We start from the raw sequence: 16366 nt of genomic DNA on the forward strand, positions 1-16366 counted from the left end.
TGCAAAATAAAACATTTCTGCGTGAGAGCAACAATAAATACTTTAAAAAACCTTTCTCCCTTGGCCAGCTAGAAGGAATTATTTTTCATGGTCCTTATTGAAAGAGAGGCAAACAGAATGAACTATTTGGTGACATCTTTTAAGGAAGTGTTTATGCTGAAGATTTCAGTGAATTTCTGAATCATGAACAGGAAAGGAAATTCTGCTAAACATGGACTTCCGATACCCTGGATTTGTTTTTGTATTTCTCCAGGAGAGCTCTGAGTGTCATGCCACATTGTGCTGCTATGGCATTTACAAGTCACTTTGCATCTCTGCTTGTGAATTCTTGCTGAAGAACATTAAGCTCTTCAAAGCCTTGCAGATTAACTGACTTTGTAACTGTGGCTTTCCTGGTAGGGGCATGGCCATTTTAGCAAATGGGATTCTTAGTTAAAAGCTCTAAAATCCATGTCTCTAAAGACCCACATGATAAACAACACTTAATCCCCAAATATAGCATGACTATAGTAGAAAACTCACAGCAATGTAGTGCATCACTTTATCCACACATACCTGTTTTTGTGAGAGAAATTTCCTCCATTTGAGAACATTGTGAAGTCAGTCCCTCACACAACACATTATGTAACAGCCATCTCTACAACAGGATGTTAATGAATCCAGCCCTTATTATCCGTCCTTATGAAGTAAGTAGGGTGATTGTTCGGGAGACACAGGTAACATCTTTCATGGCACATCTACATATGCAATTAGTGCACCTGAATAAACTCTGGTACAGTTTGCACCAGACTCTATTGCTCCCAAGCATAGCATTTACACGTGCATCCAGGACTGCAGCATGTTGAGCTGGGGCAGCACAGCCCCAGCTGACAGGATGTCCCAGGGGTCCTCCTGCCAGCCTGGGACTGTTCTGCCCTGTCTTAACATGCTGGCTGGGGCATGAGGGGGCTCCAGTGTGGGGCTAACTGGCAGGCACCCTTGTGTCCCAGCCAGCCATGGTCACTGTCTACACATGAGTTGCAGTGGAGTAAATAACTCTGCTGTACAATAGTACTTGTGTCTGGCAGTACTATCCTATGGCAGAGTTAATTAGTTTACTCTGGCCTAATAGCACCGCATGTATAGACATTCAGACTTTACTGTGGAGCTAACTAATAGACTCTGCAGTAAAGTACCTGTGTAGATGCTCCAGCAGTGTTATTTCATACCCTATGATAAGTTAGATTCCATGATATTGGTATTGATACTGTGAGTTTCGATGCAGGGAACTATGTACTTAGGTTTTGATTAGAAGGGAGGGTCATGATTAAATGGATGATGATCCTAGAAGCCACTGTTTTCCTAGGATTTACAGAACACATGTATCTTTTTTACTTATATGTATATTATAGGGCTCCGGCATTTATCAGGGGAAATTTCACCTGTTAGACTTCAGTTGTGCTTCAAAGCTACACTTTTATTTTTCAGAAGGAAAATCTGTATTAAGGTTTGGGGGGCCAGGACAGAACCTTATAAAATTAGGTACAAAATTTTAACTCAATACGTCTGGATGCTACTGAACTATAAAATAAATTAATTAAAACAATAATTTGAGAATTAAACTTTATAGTAAAATAAGTCAGTCTCTTAGCTCTAAGGCCCCCCCTCTACATGTACAGGTAAGGGTGTGATGGGATCTAATGTCCAGTTCACACAATCGTACCTCCTACCATGCCACATGTGCATGGCAGGAGGACCGATTGGAGGATCAGGCATTAGATTCCAACGTACCTTACTGTCAATGTAGGGGGAGTCCCCCCCCCCCCGCATCAACAAGAAGCAAGCTCCTGCAACTAGAAGACCCACACACCATAGTTGAGGGACTTTCAGTCACCCCATGCCTCTGTAGTAATCCTCTGGGGCCACTGTTTTCTCTGTACCCCTGGGGTGAAGGGTTTGCCCTGTGGTGATCTGCCAGGTCTGGGGATTCCTCCATACCCCTGTGGTGGGGGGATCAAACCTGCAGCAATGGTTCAATCCTGGGGGGTGCTGGAATCCCCAGCTGCACCCACACAGCTGGGAGCCTAGGGGAGAACCTGCTACATATGCAAATAAAGCTTGATGGCAACCAACTTTAAGTTAATACACATTTTCAAAGACTAATTTATACCTGATTGGAGATTTTGATTGTGTGATAGCCACATTGTATATATAGCTGGTCTCAAGATAACTGTGCATTTAACCAGTTAATTGCACAATACCTATCATGTGTAGAGGGAGCTAACACAATCTACATTACTAGGTGATAAAGAGACATTAGAGACATTACAAGATGATTTATCATCTTCCATATGCACAACTAAGCTTATATGAATAAATTTACAGAGTAAGGGCTTGTCTATAGGAATGAACTAAAGAAAAGTAATGCATTTTAACTGCATTTTAAATAATGCATTAATAAATTAATTAAAGTTACTTTTGAAAGTGTTTTTTCAAACCATACTTAAACCTCTGCTTGCACATTTTCATTCAGGGTTAAGGTGACCTAAATTCATTTTAGCTAATTGGTAAATTATATTAGAATCATAGAAGTAGGGTCAGAAGGGACCTTGTAGATCTTCAAGTCCAACTCCCGTCCTGGGCAGGAGAAAAAACTGGGCTCAAATGATCCCAGCCATGTAGGCATCAAGCCTCCTCTTAAAGACCCCCAGGGTAGAAGCCAGCGCCGCTTCCATTGGAAGTTGGTTCCAGATCCTAGCCGCCCTAACTGTGAAGTAGTTCTTACGGGTATCTAATCTAAACCTACTCTCCAACAACTTATGGCCGTTATTCCTTGTTATGCCAGGGGGCGCTAGGGGAAACAAGGTCTCTCCCAAACCCTTCTGGTCCCCCCTAGTTAGTTTATAGACGGTCACCAGGTCCCCCCTCAGCCTTCTCTTGTGAAGGCTGAACAGGTTCAGGTCCAGTGTCACGGATGGCCCCGCGAGCGGCCGTGAGCTCGCGAGTGCCCCTTTGCCCCTTTGCCATGCCAATTAGGGTGGTCTGGCACCCTCTACTCGCCCGCCACGTCTTTGCTGTTGAGGTCCAGAATGGGAGGCTGCCTACTTACACCTAACGGCACCTTGATGGTATCCCCTCCGTTCCAAAGTGGGGGGTACTCTCACCCCAGCCTTATGGGCAAATGCGTGCCTCCAAACCTCCCCTTTAGCATGCCCCAAGCCTCGCAGCTGTCCCGGGGGACGTTGTCTGGTCCCCTGCCCCTCGGGTGCTCTCCCTCTGGCACCCTGGGCTCATCACCCACCTGGCGCCCCTGGGCCGGGCTCTCACCCACCGGCCTATTACTGACGCCCTTGGGTCTCCCTAGCTCCTCTCACCCCTCCCGGGGTCTCCGCCGCGCCCTCTGCGCTTGCGGCCCCACTCGGGGTCTCTGCCACGCTCTCCGCGCTTGCGGGTTTCCCGCGCTTGGGGCTCAGGTGGCCGTAGCCGTGCCTGGCCCCCTTGACCCTTTCCTGGGTCGTTTCTGCGCTCTTGACCCTTGCCTGTACCGCGCTCTCGGCGCTGCGCCCTCTCTTGGGGCCTCGCCCTCTCTGGGGCCTGTACCGCGCTCTCGGCGCTGCGCGCCTCGCCCTCTCTTGGGGCCTGTACCGCGCTCTCGGCGCTGCGCCCTCTCTTGGGGCCTCGCCCTCTCTGGGGCCTGTACCGCGCTCTCGGCGCTGCGCCCTCTCTTGGGGCCTCGCCCTCTCTGGGGCCTGTACCGCGCTCTCGGCGCTGCGCCCTCTCTTGGGGCCTTGCCCTCTCTGGGGCCTGTACCGCGCTCTCGGCGCTGCGCCCTCTCTTGGGGCCTCGCCCTCTCTGGGGCCTGTACCGCGCTCTCGGCGCTGCGCCCTCTCCGGGGCCTCGCCCTCTCTGGGGCCTGTACCGCGCTCTCGGCGCTGCGCCCTCTCTTGGGGCCTCGCCCTCTCTGGGGCCTGTACCGCGCTCTCGGCGCTGCGCCCTCTCTTGGGGCCTCGCCCTCTCTGGGGCCTGTACCGCACTCTCGGCGCTGCGCCCTCTCTTGGGGCCTCGCCCTCTCTGGGGCCTGTACCGCGCTCTCGGCGCTGCGCCCTCTCTTGGGGCCTCGCCCTCTCTGGGGCCTGTACCACGCTCTCGGCGCTGTGCCCTCTCCGGGGCCTCGCCCTCTCTGGGGCCTGTACCGCGCTCTCGGCACTGCGCGCCTCCCGCGCTTGGGGCTCAGGTGGCCGTAGCCATGCCTGGCCCCCTTGACCCTTTCCTGGGTCTTTTGCCCCACTGGGCAAAGTGCCGTCCTTACGGGCCGGGGTCCAACCCCGGGCTCCGTGCCACTCCGGCACAAACAGTTGTGCCCCCCTGGCACTGTGCCCCTACTGGGCACCCGGAGCCCCCAAGCTGCTGGGGAGCCCCGCTGAGGCCTCCTCGCTCCCCTACAGCCTCACCCGGTCCTCCGGTTAACCATAACTCAAGCCAAGCCCGAACGGCTGTAACAAAACCAACAAAGAGCCTACCCGCTCGTAATGCAAACTCTCAGCCCCTCTCGGGCTCCCAGCCCTACCTCTTATCAGGGTGTTCTCATCCCTAGCATCATCGCAGCCGGTCAGTAAGGTAAGGCTGCAACCCCCGACTCTGGCCGCTCAGCTCAGCCACAGAGCTCCTGCTCCTGTGGCATCCAGAAGGGTACTGCTAGCTAGGCTTTGGCCTAGCTGTTTATAAGGGCCTGGCCCTGCCCCCTCCTGGCCACATGACCTGCCTGGTTGCCCTAGCAACCCCCATCTGTGTTGCTCCAGGGTGCTTCAGCAGCCCTATTCCTCCTGCTAGTAGCAGGCACCCTGGTGCCCTGTTACACCTCTCCCCTTCCTGGGGCATCTCCTTAGGAGCGGGGTTGCGTCATCCAAGGGAGTGCCCCGCGACACTCCGCTGGGGTGGAGAGCATCTGGACCCGCTGATTTGAACATGTCCAGCCCCTGCTATTAAGGTCACTTTAGTTCTGAATGATTGTATCAAAAGAGGCAGTTAACATAGTTTAATTCACTTTAAATTCATAACTTTAGTTAATGCAGATTATTTTTTTGCACATCCGTGTGTATGCCTAAGAGTCAGCATGGGAAGTGCCACTTTTATGGTTCTAAACACCTACCCTCCACCACAAGAGCTGAAAGGCGGTAGCAGCTAATTCTACAAATAAAAGGCTATAATGGCAGCAGAGGTGTGCAGCTGCTATGTATAAACCTGTCATATTCGGATTGATACATTTTCCCCCAATACTCTGTCCAACCATTAAGCAAAGACTTTGTGGTGGGGAAGGGTGATGGATCAGAATTTTACCCCAGCATAGAAAAAAAATCCTTTTTTTTTTTTTTAGTCATTTTTTCAGTTGCAAACAAAATACAAGTCCCATGAACCTTTTCATGCAACATGGCCAATCCAAGTTCTCCAAATAAGTTTCTGTGCTATATTTTATAGATAGTTACCTACTGTATTTGCTCAAATGCAAGATGAGGTTCATTAGTATGGGGGAAAAAGCCCCTTGTCTTATAGTTGCATACAAGGAAACCTCATTAACTACATTGTCTATCACTAAACTGCTGCCAAAAGCAGCATATATTCAGTAACAGAAACCAACTATGAAGCTGATTAAAGACAGTCAACACTTATCATGACTATAAAACACTTGCCCACATCTTGGGCAAACATGGTGCTGATGAGAACCCTTTTTGTGGCCCTTAGAAAAAGGGGTGGGTGTTTCCTTTGCAGGGAACTGGCAAAGGGATTGGGGATACTGCAATACCAGCCCAGCAGCAGAAGGGCCAAAGCCAGCCCTGACACCTTCCTGTTGGTGCCAAAAATGCTATGTTTGGTCTTAGCCAAGATACTGATAGGAACTTTTTTTTTTTTACAAATTTTATTAGAAACTCACTTACCACCCTCCACTTACAAAGCTACACAATATTGAGCATCCTTGTTTTACCAAGACTTCACAGCACAGAAACAACTATGTATCAAAAACATATAACTATATAAAACAACATGCATCAGCTTCCCTCAAAAACAACCCCTTATGGAAATATTTTTCTTCATACAAAACTCCATGAAAAAACTGTTACCTCAGTAACCGCATGAAACTCTTCATCTCTTCTATCAGTCCTCTCTGTTGGTTTAGTGAAACAAGCGTGTCCAGTTCTTTTTCCTCCACTTCTTCTCTGCCTCTTCTTCAATCTCTTCCTTGTCCTGATAGATCTAGTATTTCAGTTCATGCAGCCCCTGCTTCAAGCACTTTCTTTCAGTGAAAGCCAACCCCTTAAACACCCAGAGGTTTCTTACTTTTCATAAACTAATTGTAACACATACAAATAAAATCCTTAATAACATTTCCTCCAGCCAACTTACTATGAATCCATCTCCCACGCTAATGACAGGCTTTATTTGGTGACACTCAGAAAGAAGCGGACCCTATCCCACACCCCCTTTACATACATACACTCCCAAAATCCAAGTCCCACTGTCTCTTCTTCCCTGCACCTGTCTCTTGGGCACCTTGATGGGCTCATCAAGCCCCATCAATGTTGTACTTCTCTCATCAACAAGATATTTCTTACAGTCATCCACGCTAGGTCAACATGTTGCCTTATAGTTGTTTACTTGCCACTGTTCATGACACCTTCTTCACTTGTCCTTCTGTGAAATTTCTCACAGGTGCCATCCTGACTCTCTCTCTTATTGCTTTCATCAATTTCTTAGATCCTTTGGGACTTCCAACCCTACCTTCCCTGTTTTATATCATGAATCCTTCCATCCTGATATAATAAATCAGTGGTCACCATACCCATGAACTCTTCAAAGAGGTCTGATATACTCCCCGTTTCCCCAAATTGAGCTGTGTGAAATCAGGTGATACATGCTGCTTTTCCCTCCTCTCTCCATTGCTGCGTTGCATATCACACATATTTCACATGGATGAATAATCCCAAATCTGGCAGTCCCCATCACCCCATCTCATTTGCTTTATATAGTTCAGTTCTAACCAACCTTTCTCTTTTGGCATTCCAGAAGAACACACATTTCCCTCTGTACTTTTGCTATCTGCCACCATGTCGGTGGAAATACAATTCCAATATATAGAATAATTGGCAATAGCACAACCTTGAATACCACCATTTTTGTGGCAATGGACAGTGTCCTTCCAGACCACGGCCATAGTATTTCCCATAGGCTTACCATCACCTTTTTCCATGCAGTATTACCTTTACCTTTGGCATCCATGGGGATCCCTAGCACTCTGATTTTTCTCTCTCTTATTTGAAGGCCCAACTTCTCCAAGTCCCTCCAGTTTCCCGTTCCCATTATGGTGCATTTTGATCTATTTAATTTAGCCCCTGTTGCTTCCCCATACTCTGTTGTATGCTTTAGCCACCTTTGCATTGTAAGTCTGTCTCTAACTACTACATTTATATCACCTATGTACAGTATGAATTTTATCTCTCCCCCTTCCAATATCTTTACTCTGCTTACAGCCATGTCTTTTCTTATTCTTTGTGTTAATGGTTCCATGCCACACACAAATAGTAGTGGTGACAGGAGACACCCTTGCCTCACCCCTGTATGGATTTTAAAGGCCTGGTGTAGGTGTTCATTAATTTGGACTTGCCTGTCTGCTTCTCTATACAATAACTTTATCCAAAATAAATTTCTCTGGGAACACCATTTGTCTTAGCACCTCAAATATGTCCTTATGATCCACTCTGTCATATGCTTTTTCTAAAGCTAGGTTTGCTATTAACTTTGTTTTCCTCTCTTGGATGGCCTGCACTTTTGTGGGGGTCCATTTTTAAGCTCTCTGGGGATAAAATAAAACCAAGAAACTTGATGGAGGTTTATTTGGTCAAAGGTGCATTTTTCCAACTTAGCTAAAAGGCTATGTTGGCATTAAATGCCTGTGTTGTGCACAGCCACAGCACAGCACAGCACTCAGGGAGCGAGGAGCACAGCTGGCAGCATGGATAACTGCATCTGGCTGGTAAGTCCGATGTGGTGGAAGAGGAGCAAAAGGGTGTGGGGGGGGCAGATCAACCACCCCAGTGAGGGAGGGGGTAGGGGCAGGCGCAGAGGTAGGTGCTGCCCAGGTGGGGCAGGAGGAACAGAGCTGCAGCTCATGGTGGGGGGCAGCTCCTGCCACTGCTTTTCAAATGGGATGGCATGGGGTGGAGGGCATATGCCCCCACATCTGTGTTGGGCGGGGTGGGCCAGGCTGCAACCCAGGCTGCATGGGACTCTTCTCAGTGGGGATTGGGCTTGGAGTGGGTGCCAGCAGCACTGAGAGGCTGCTGCATCTACCCCAAATTTTGCCACCGCTCTGCTCCCACTACCGCCATCAGCTGCCCAGTACAACCCCAGCTCCTCCTGGCACATGGGCGGAGGTGGGTTCTTGAGGCCTGGGGGCATTGATCTGCCTCCCCCCCGACACTCCTTCCCTCCCCCTCCCATTCCACCACACTGGAGTTACTAGCTGGAGGCAGCTGTATTGGACATCGGATCGGTACCAGCCGATATGCCTCCTTAAATATTGGCTATCAGTATCAGCCCCAGAAATCTCTACTGGTTCACCCCTACCATTTGTCACCAGCTCTGATTTGTGCCAAGTTATATGCTCCCCAAAAATCAAGCTTGGTGAATATGCAATTGGTTTTTAGTAGATCAAGCAGCTCTGGGATGAGTGGTATTCTTTTTAGATGGTGACCTGGTTCAGGGCTTGATAGTTTACACAAAGCTGTAGGCTCCCATTTTTCTTGACAAATAAGATGAAAGGCCAAGTAGGTGAGGTGTACTATCTCATGAATCCTCAAGCCAGGTTTTACTGCAGTTATTTCAGAGGGCAGTAAGTTCTGCTTCTGACATGGCATAAATATGCTCCACTGGGATCTTCCCCCAGACTATAGATCAATCGGGCAGTCACAATCCTGGTGTGGGAGGAGGACTTCCACATTCTTTTTCATTTATATCAGCATAATCCTGGAGTTCCTGGGAAGGCTGGGTATGGCTTTAGGAGGCTGAGTCCCTTGGGGAGGGACACTGTGGAACCCCTGCTTGGATCATAGGGCAGACAACCATCTCAGGTTTCCAGCAGTGCTCATGGCAGTAACTGGAATGAAAGCAAACCTCCCAGGTTTTCCACTTGACCAGGGAGTTATAGCAAATGAGCCAAGGAAGCTCCAGAATCAAGGGATAATGTAGACAATGGATTGCCCGAAAGCACGGCATCTCAGGGTGGCCATTGATATTCTCCGTTAGGGTAGTGGTGTCCCAGTCTGGAACGGTGGGTGGAAGAGGGTGAGCTATTTGTAATCTCAACTACCTCTGGCTTGGGCTGCTGCTGTAATAGAATTCAGAGGGCACAGTCCACAGTCTCATTGGTGAAATGACCACTGCCCCAGAGTCCAGTAGGCCAACCAGGAACAAGATGGATTTGACCTGGGACTAGGAGGTGGACATACATCTGAGGGTTCTGAGGGTCAGGTTACTCCAGGTTTCCATTATTGTGAAGGTGAAGGGTGTTTGCGTTGATCACAAGCCACCGCCCCCACCACCACCACCTTACCAGGCTGAGGGTGGCTTGTGTCCTTGTTCCTTCACATGGGGTAGTGGGAACAACTTTTTTCCTCCCTCCATTCCTGGAGATAATAGTTAGTTTGAACTGCCAGGACCATGAAAGCATCAAACCCTGAGGGCAGTTCCACTTGTACCAGTTCATATTTACTTCTTCTCCCAGTGCCCACTGGAATTAGTAGAGGTGGGTGTTGCTAGACTAGTGGAAAAGAGATGCATAGGTGACAGCAGTACCCTGCCCCTTGCAAAAGTTCCTTAACTTCCACTGCCCAGGCCTGGTGAAAGTCATTAAACATGAATAATTCTTGAAGGAATGGCCTCCTCTTGGGTTGTTATGCACCACCATTAGGAAAGGCCAATTCATCCCTTGCCAGGAGACTTATGAGAAGGCTCATCTTGGCTTGGTGCTAGAGTAGGTTTCATGTTCAGCTGGGAACAACAGGTGGCATTGAATAAGAAGTCCCCTGAAGTGCTACTGGTCCCCACTGTACCTTTAGGGTAATGGGAGAGGGGCACAGAACTCCACTGGATAGGGCTGGAATGTAACAGCCTCCTCCCACAGCCACTGTGCCTCCTCATACCAGTGCTGGGTATTCTCGTGGTGGTATGCTGCCTGGGACTGGGGGATTACTTCTTGGCCTGCAACTGCTGCATGCAGACTTCTGGTACATGTTGGGTGAAGGCAAGGTGGTTCAACCAGTCTTGCCCAACCTGAAGGTCTCCCCAAGCACTGGGACTCAGGGAGTCACAGCAATTCATGCTGCCACCATTTACTGCACTGCCAAATTTCTGACCCTAATAGGCATCCCCTTGGACCAGATGGCATGTCTCTGTGCTCTGGGTTTGGCCTGTGGACCATCTCTGTGCTACACATCTGGTCCATGGGTAGTCATACTCTACTCATCCAGCCCATGGGGTTGAATGGAATGAGTTTGATACTCCTGTTCTAGAAGGTGCTATATGTCAGCCCCTCTATTCACTGTGTAGCTAAGACCCTAGTGATAGTGGTAATACATACTGGTCTATATTGCTGTGGTCTGGTTTGTATTGTCCAATGATAGCCAATTCCAAGTCTCCTTATTAACTGGGTCTTGTTTCTGGAAGTTCTCCCAGTATCTCTCTATGACATTTTTAAGTTAGGAAGATTTTCCAATAATCTCCCTCATCAGTCAACACTATTTGTAGCCTTAACATAAGCAGCTTGCCTGGTGTCTCCTCCCTTCAGAGATCCACTTTCATTAGGTATTGGATTATAGAAGCCCACTTTCATACTAGCACAAGAATCAGTTAGCTGCAATATAAGTTAATATAAACGTACACCCTCCATTTATCAAACTTTAGCATGTCTGAATAAGCAGTTTCTTAGTTGCTGTTCTTTATGTCAGCCAGCATGCTTTGGATCTGTGACAGTACACTCAAAATCCTACACTTTTCCCTCTAGCCAGAGGCTTGTGTGAAATGTATGCATTGTGCAGAAGTTTGCTGGTTTTGATTACGGGGGTCCCTTAACTAATGCATACCATGGCACATTGTGGGAACTAGGAAAAGAAATGGGTGTGAGAGGCTCAAGGGTTGGGCTCATGGGTCCACATTTATGTCAGTCTTCTCCTTTTAGAAGAGTCACTTTTTATAGAGTAGGGATGCATCAGCTAAAGGAGCTTTGGTGCCCTCAGTTTTGTAATATCTGCAGTGTGTTGGCTTACGGAAAATTTCCACAAGGAAGTCTCTTGATTCAGGCCTGGGGTTTCAGTCTGTATATGAGGACTGAGGGGAGATTATGCTCAAGATGAGTATCATAAAGACACTTATTGTAAGAGAATGATTCAATATGTATTAGTCATCTGAAATAATAAAAATAATTACATTGCAGTTATTGAGCCACTATCTCAGCTTCTAGAGATATTATTTGTTTCCCTCAAAATTTATTTCCCATAAATTACATCAATATTTATATAGCAATCACAGGTCATTTTGGTGACATAGCATTGTGTTCTGCCCATTTGTAATTTATACCAATATTCTACATCAGAAGGTGACATACATTTTAGAGGAAAAGATGTGCCTGAAAGTTGACTGTGTCCTTGAATGTAATTGACTGTGAGTGTTCCATAATTTACAGTAATACAAGACGCTGTTGCTACCTCCTATGATTTTTCCCTCATCACTCAGGCAGTATTCTTCAAGCAATCTGGGAGCTTCCTAAGATGATATTGTTAATTTAACTGGGTGACTGCAGAATATTGGATAATTCTGCATGATGAGGTGATGCTAGAATTCTGAGATGGGGTGGAGAGAATGTTTTGTTTGGGTTTTTTTACAATGTATGTAAGACCTAGTCAGTGGAGTGTCCAGAGTCAGTGGAGTAGCAGAGTCAGCTTTATCACTGATAAAGCTGAGGTGTAGCAGGTGTGAAGAATAGCTTTCTCTAAAACACAGCTTTAATCATAGTTCGGCAGATGAAGCTACCAATTCTATTCTATTCTATTCTTATTTTTTAATTTAAAAGTCTGTGATTTGGTGAGTGGCTCATACTATGGTTGTTGAGTCTATACTGGTATGGTAAAATAGAGAAGCAACCAAGAACTGTAAATTATATAGCAAATTAAATTGGCTGGCATCTTATATTTAACTCAAAATATTCTTTTGTACAGATAAAATACGTGAATAAGATGCTAAGAGTTTAGCTTTTTGTATGTGAATGACAAATCACAGAACATTTGTTCCATTCCTCATTATTTCTGCTATATGTCTAATGTAGGGACTAAGATGAAGCCTCTGTCTTTAGCAGGGATTGGCCCTGGGTACATCCAAGTATAGCTGCAATTTGCAATAGTATAACTCAGCATTGTTTGAAATAAGGAAAAGCTGCAGTAGTGAAAACCACAGTTTTTTACTGTATTTACTGGAATCTCAGATGTAGATTTTCCCCCAGCTAGCACTGAGGGAAAGCCCCTTGTCTTAGTTTCACATACAAAGCTGGGGGAGCAAATGGCTGCTGTGTCTCTAACTCTGGCCCTGAGCCAGGTTGGGACCATAGTCAGACCCATAGCAGCTGTCTGCCTTCACTGCTTGCCCTGTACAGATTCTGCCTCCTGCGCATTCCCCCCCCCCAAAAAAAAAAAACAAAAAACCAACTTGGCTTGAGTCTGAGCACAGAGTATATGGAAACTGTCCCCTACCTGGCCAGTCAGCAGAGCAGACACTGCTGCATGGCTGGCAGGGGCTGTGCTTCCATGTGCTGTACTCCAGGAGCCCACTGCCTCTGATAGTACGTGCAGGGTGAGGCAGAGACTAAGGACTTTGGAAAAGGGACAGAGATTGTGGGAAGTAGTGGGGAGTGGTAGAAGCTGTGGGAAATGGTGGGGAGCAGGAAGGGGAATAAGTTGGGGGGGAGAAGAGGGCAAGGGGGAGACCTGACCATCCCAGCCACTGCTTTCTCTTCTGTAGTCAGGGTGGGGGTGGGGAGATGACGAATTCAAGATAGCTGTCCAATAATTAGATCCTATATCTGGAAAATTATAATGAATCTATAAATTTTCCATATATAGAATCTAATTATTAGAGGGTTCTCTCAAATTTAGGGTTGACTCAGATTTGAGTTAATACAATAGATCTTATGCTATTTGCACATGACAGACTTGCATTATTGGAGCTAAACTGATGCCTGACCTCCAGTAGTTAAATTCAGAATAAATCCTGGTTTTAAACTGAATCATATACCTCTGACTTTAGAGTAGAGGTGTCCAACATATGGTCTGCAGGCCAAATCTGCCTCATGAAACCACATGAACCAGCTTATAGGTTGATAGACTAATCTAGTGCACTGACTGTGGCCCCGTGTGCTGCCCATGATGCATGGGCTGGACCTGGTGCCACACATGTTGCAGGCAACACAGGGAGTCAGTTTGGAGCAGCACATGCAACCCATGCCCCAGACCTCCTGTGCCACATGCAGTAGGATAGAGATGTATGTTATAGACTAAATCAGAGATGCATACTCTTTTGTTTGCTTTGTTTTTATTTTATATATTTATTATTTATATTACTTGTTTGCTTCCCCCAGCACTGTCCCCTCCCCTCCAGAGTCTCCCCTCCCTTTCTGCCTTCCCTCCCTCACTGTCTGTTTTTTCCATTCAAATCACTCTATTTGATCAACTGCTCTGTGCCTGTCCTCTCAGAGTATCAGATTTAGTTAGTCTATAAAGTACATCTCTACCCTGCCTTCTACCTGATATAGGTAAGCACTGCAGAATCAGGCCTTTAACCTGTACGCTCTTTAGTGGATGCATTACTGACCTACTTGAAGTCAATGCGAGTTTTGCCATTGATTTTACTGGAGCTCAGATATCACTCAGTATCCTTTATTTGGCTGCAAAATTCCATGTACATCAACAGCATTTCATAAATCATTGGCATGTAGCAGTCTGTAGGCCATCTCATTTCACTTCTGTGAGATGATTGACAATTTGTTGTATTCAATATGATCTTTTGCAGATTATCAAGATAACTCTCATTGTAACACTTTGGATGTAGCAGCATTAGAACAAACAAATGTAAATTTGGAAACTGATGTGGCTTCTGAAACATTGGAAATTAACAGACCATTAATACTGGTGTTACCAACAAGAATACCATGTGAGGTAAGACCTTTAAATAACAAACGCTTACAGATAAATGGCAGTTTTCTGCCCCTCCCACTGCTATAAGCACTTTCACAGACATCAGTTCTGTGGTGTAGATCACAGAAAAGGAATACAAATGATAGTATATCTTGGTTGCAGTGGGATTTGTGCTGCCTATGTGTCATAAGTACTTTGTAGTAAGTAGATTGTGCAGTCAATAGATTTTCAAATAATATGGTTTTTGGGACAATCTCTGCAGGAGTTTACTTCTATTAAAAATATTTGGTTGGCTATATTTCTGCCTTAATATGCTTCATGGCAGTTTAAAGGACTTCTATAATGAGATATGACACACCTTTCAGTAAGAATCAGGTTTGGTTTGTAGGAACACATATGCATGCTTTTGGTTGCTGTTCGGCAGGTAAATTAGGGTAAAGCCAACCCTGTGTGATCTACTATAGCTGAAAATAAGGTTAAAAGCCTGCCAATAGTCATAAAAAGTAAAGAAACATGATTTTTCTCTTATGGAAAAAATCTAGTAATATTCAGTACTCCTGAAACCAGTTTGATTCTACATGTATTACTCTAAAACTAATTCCCATTCTCTTGAAGAATATTACAGTTGGCCACTTTTCAAAAGTATATATTTGAAGATATTATTTCCAGTGGAATGGCTATTAGGGCAGCATTTGACAAAGTTTTGCAGCCATGGGCCAGAACAACCCAGCTCAGGTCAAGAACTGCTCTCATTAAAACACTTCCCTCCCCTGACCCTCTCGAGCATGTGTATAGGTACTCTATGCTACCAATCCCTTGGGAGATTGAGAATATTGTAGTATAAATGATTGTGCTATAGAATTGTAACCAAAACCATGGATTTATAATAGAAGTATCCTTTCTACAGAATTATCTGTAGATTCAGAAATTCTTTAGAAAGTCTGTCATTGAATGTAAATTTTGTTGGAGTCTCCTAAGAATGAAAATAGAATAATTATTTTGCAGGGAAAAATTCTAGAAGTATTAAACTGCTTCTCTAAATATGTAGTTTCTAGGTTGAAAGCACTCCTACATAGACTCAAGACATTCCAGGGAAAATTTTGGCTCTTAGTTTTCACTTGTTGTTTGGCTACAGAAAAATAATAAAAATTATTCTGTTGTAAAGAACTCAGGAAGACTACAACAGGGCAGAATGTTTTTAACACTATGGATTCCTATTTAAAATCTCTGAGTTTATCACGTGAATCATGTTTGTACACTTAAAAGTGCTAAAATTGTGTGGGACCACAAGGCACCCCTAAAAGGGTCTCAAGGCACCCTGGTTAAGAATCACTGCTCTATTGAAACACAAATATTCCATTTTGATTAAAATTTCTGGTTAAAAGAGGTAAGAAAAAACAGGCTAAATTGTCTTCTCCCCCACCAATTGTTGAGTAGCCTGGATCACCACATGGAAATAGAAAGAAAGATACTGGTTTGATAGGTGGCATGCTCTTTAATGTTTTAAGAGACCAGTAACAGAATTAAAGGTAAGGTTAAATTAGCTGACCTGAAGAATAACAATTACAGAAGAGTTCATAATGAGTGATCTTTCAGGTAAACTTAGGCTTTTTTCTATTCTTAAAAGAATACTTTTTGCCCACTTGCTTAGGGAATTTTTCTGCTGAAAATGTAGAAATTTGCAACGTATTAGTAGGTCAAAATCAAAGGTAGCATATAGTACAAAATTACAGGTCTATATGTTAGTACATGCCTGTATAAGTAAGTATAAGCTCATATCACTTGAGCGCAGAGAAGGCTGAAGGATGAGGTTGTAGTATGAAACACAAGTAAGAAGAAAATCTAAGACGCTGGTAAGTAAATTAATGTTAGACTATCTCTTATCCATTCTATTTTTGTTGTTTTTCTTCTACAATCCTGCCCATAGTATTTAATTTATTTCTGTTTACTAATATTTACATTGGATTTTTCAGATACAGATGAGGCAGCTTTTAAATCTGACTCATTCTGATCTACAGATCACGGAAGTTCTCTGAAGACCAGATATACCTGTGATTAGAGGGCCAGCACAAGACTCTTGCACCACTTCTGTCCCTGTTACCTGTAATGTCAATTTGGAGGGCTTAAGTGGAAACTAAGTAGTTTAGAGACCTACA

At 45.3% G+C, this 16366-nt stretch overlaps 1 protein-coding gene across 1 annotated transcript in view; it reads left to right on the forward strand.

The window, feature by feature from the left end:
- Positions 1-16366, forward strand: part of BANK1 (B cell scaffold protein with ankyrin repeats 1) — a 360719-nt gene that overhangs the window by 82533 nt on the left and 261820 nt on the right. Inside the window, exon 4 of the mRNA XM_090031887.1 lies at positions 14086-14231. Coding sequence (XP_089888013.1) covers positions 14086-14231 — 146 coding nt within the window. The remainder of the gene's footprint in view (positions 1-14085; positions 14232-16366) is intronic.

Source organism: Crocodylus siamensis, chromosome 2, assembly GCF_052110815.1.
Source record: "Crocodylus siamensis isolate JL-2025a chromosome 2, ASM5211081v1, whole genome shotgun sequence".
NCBI classification, from domain to species: Eukaryota; Metazoa; Chordata; order Crocodylia; family Crocodylidae; genus Crocodylus; species Crocodylus siamensis.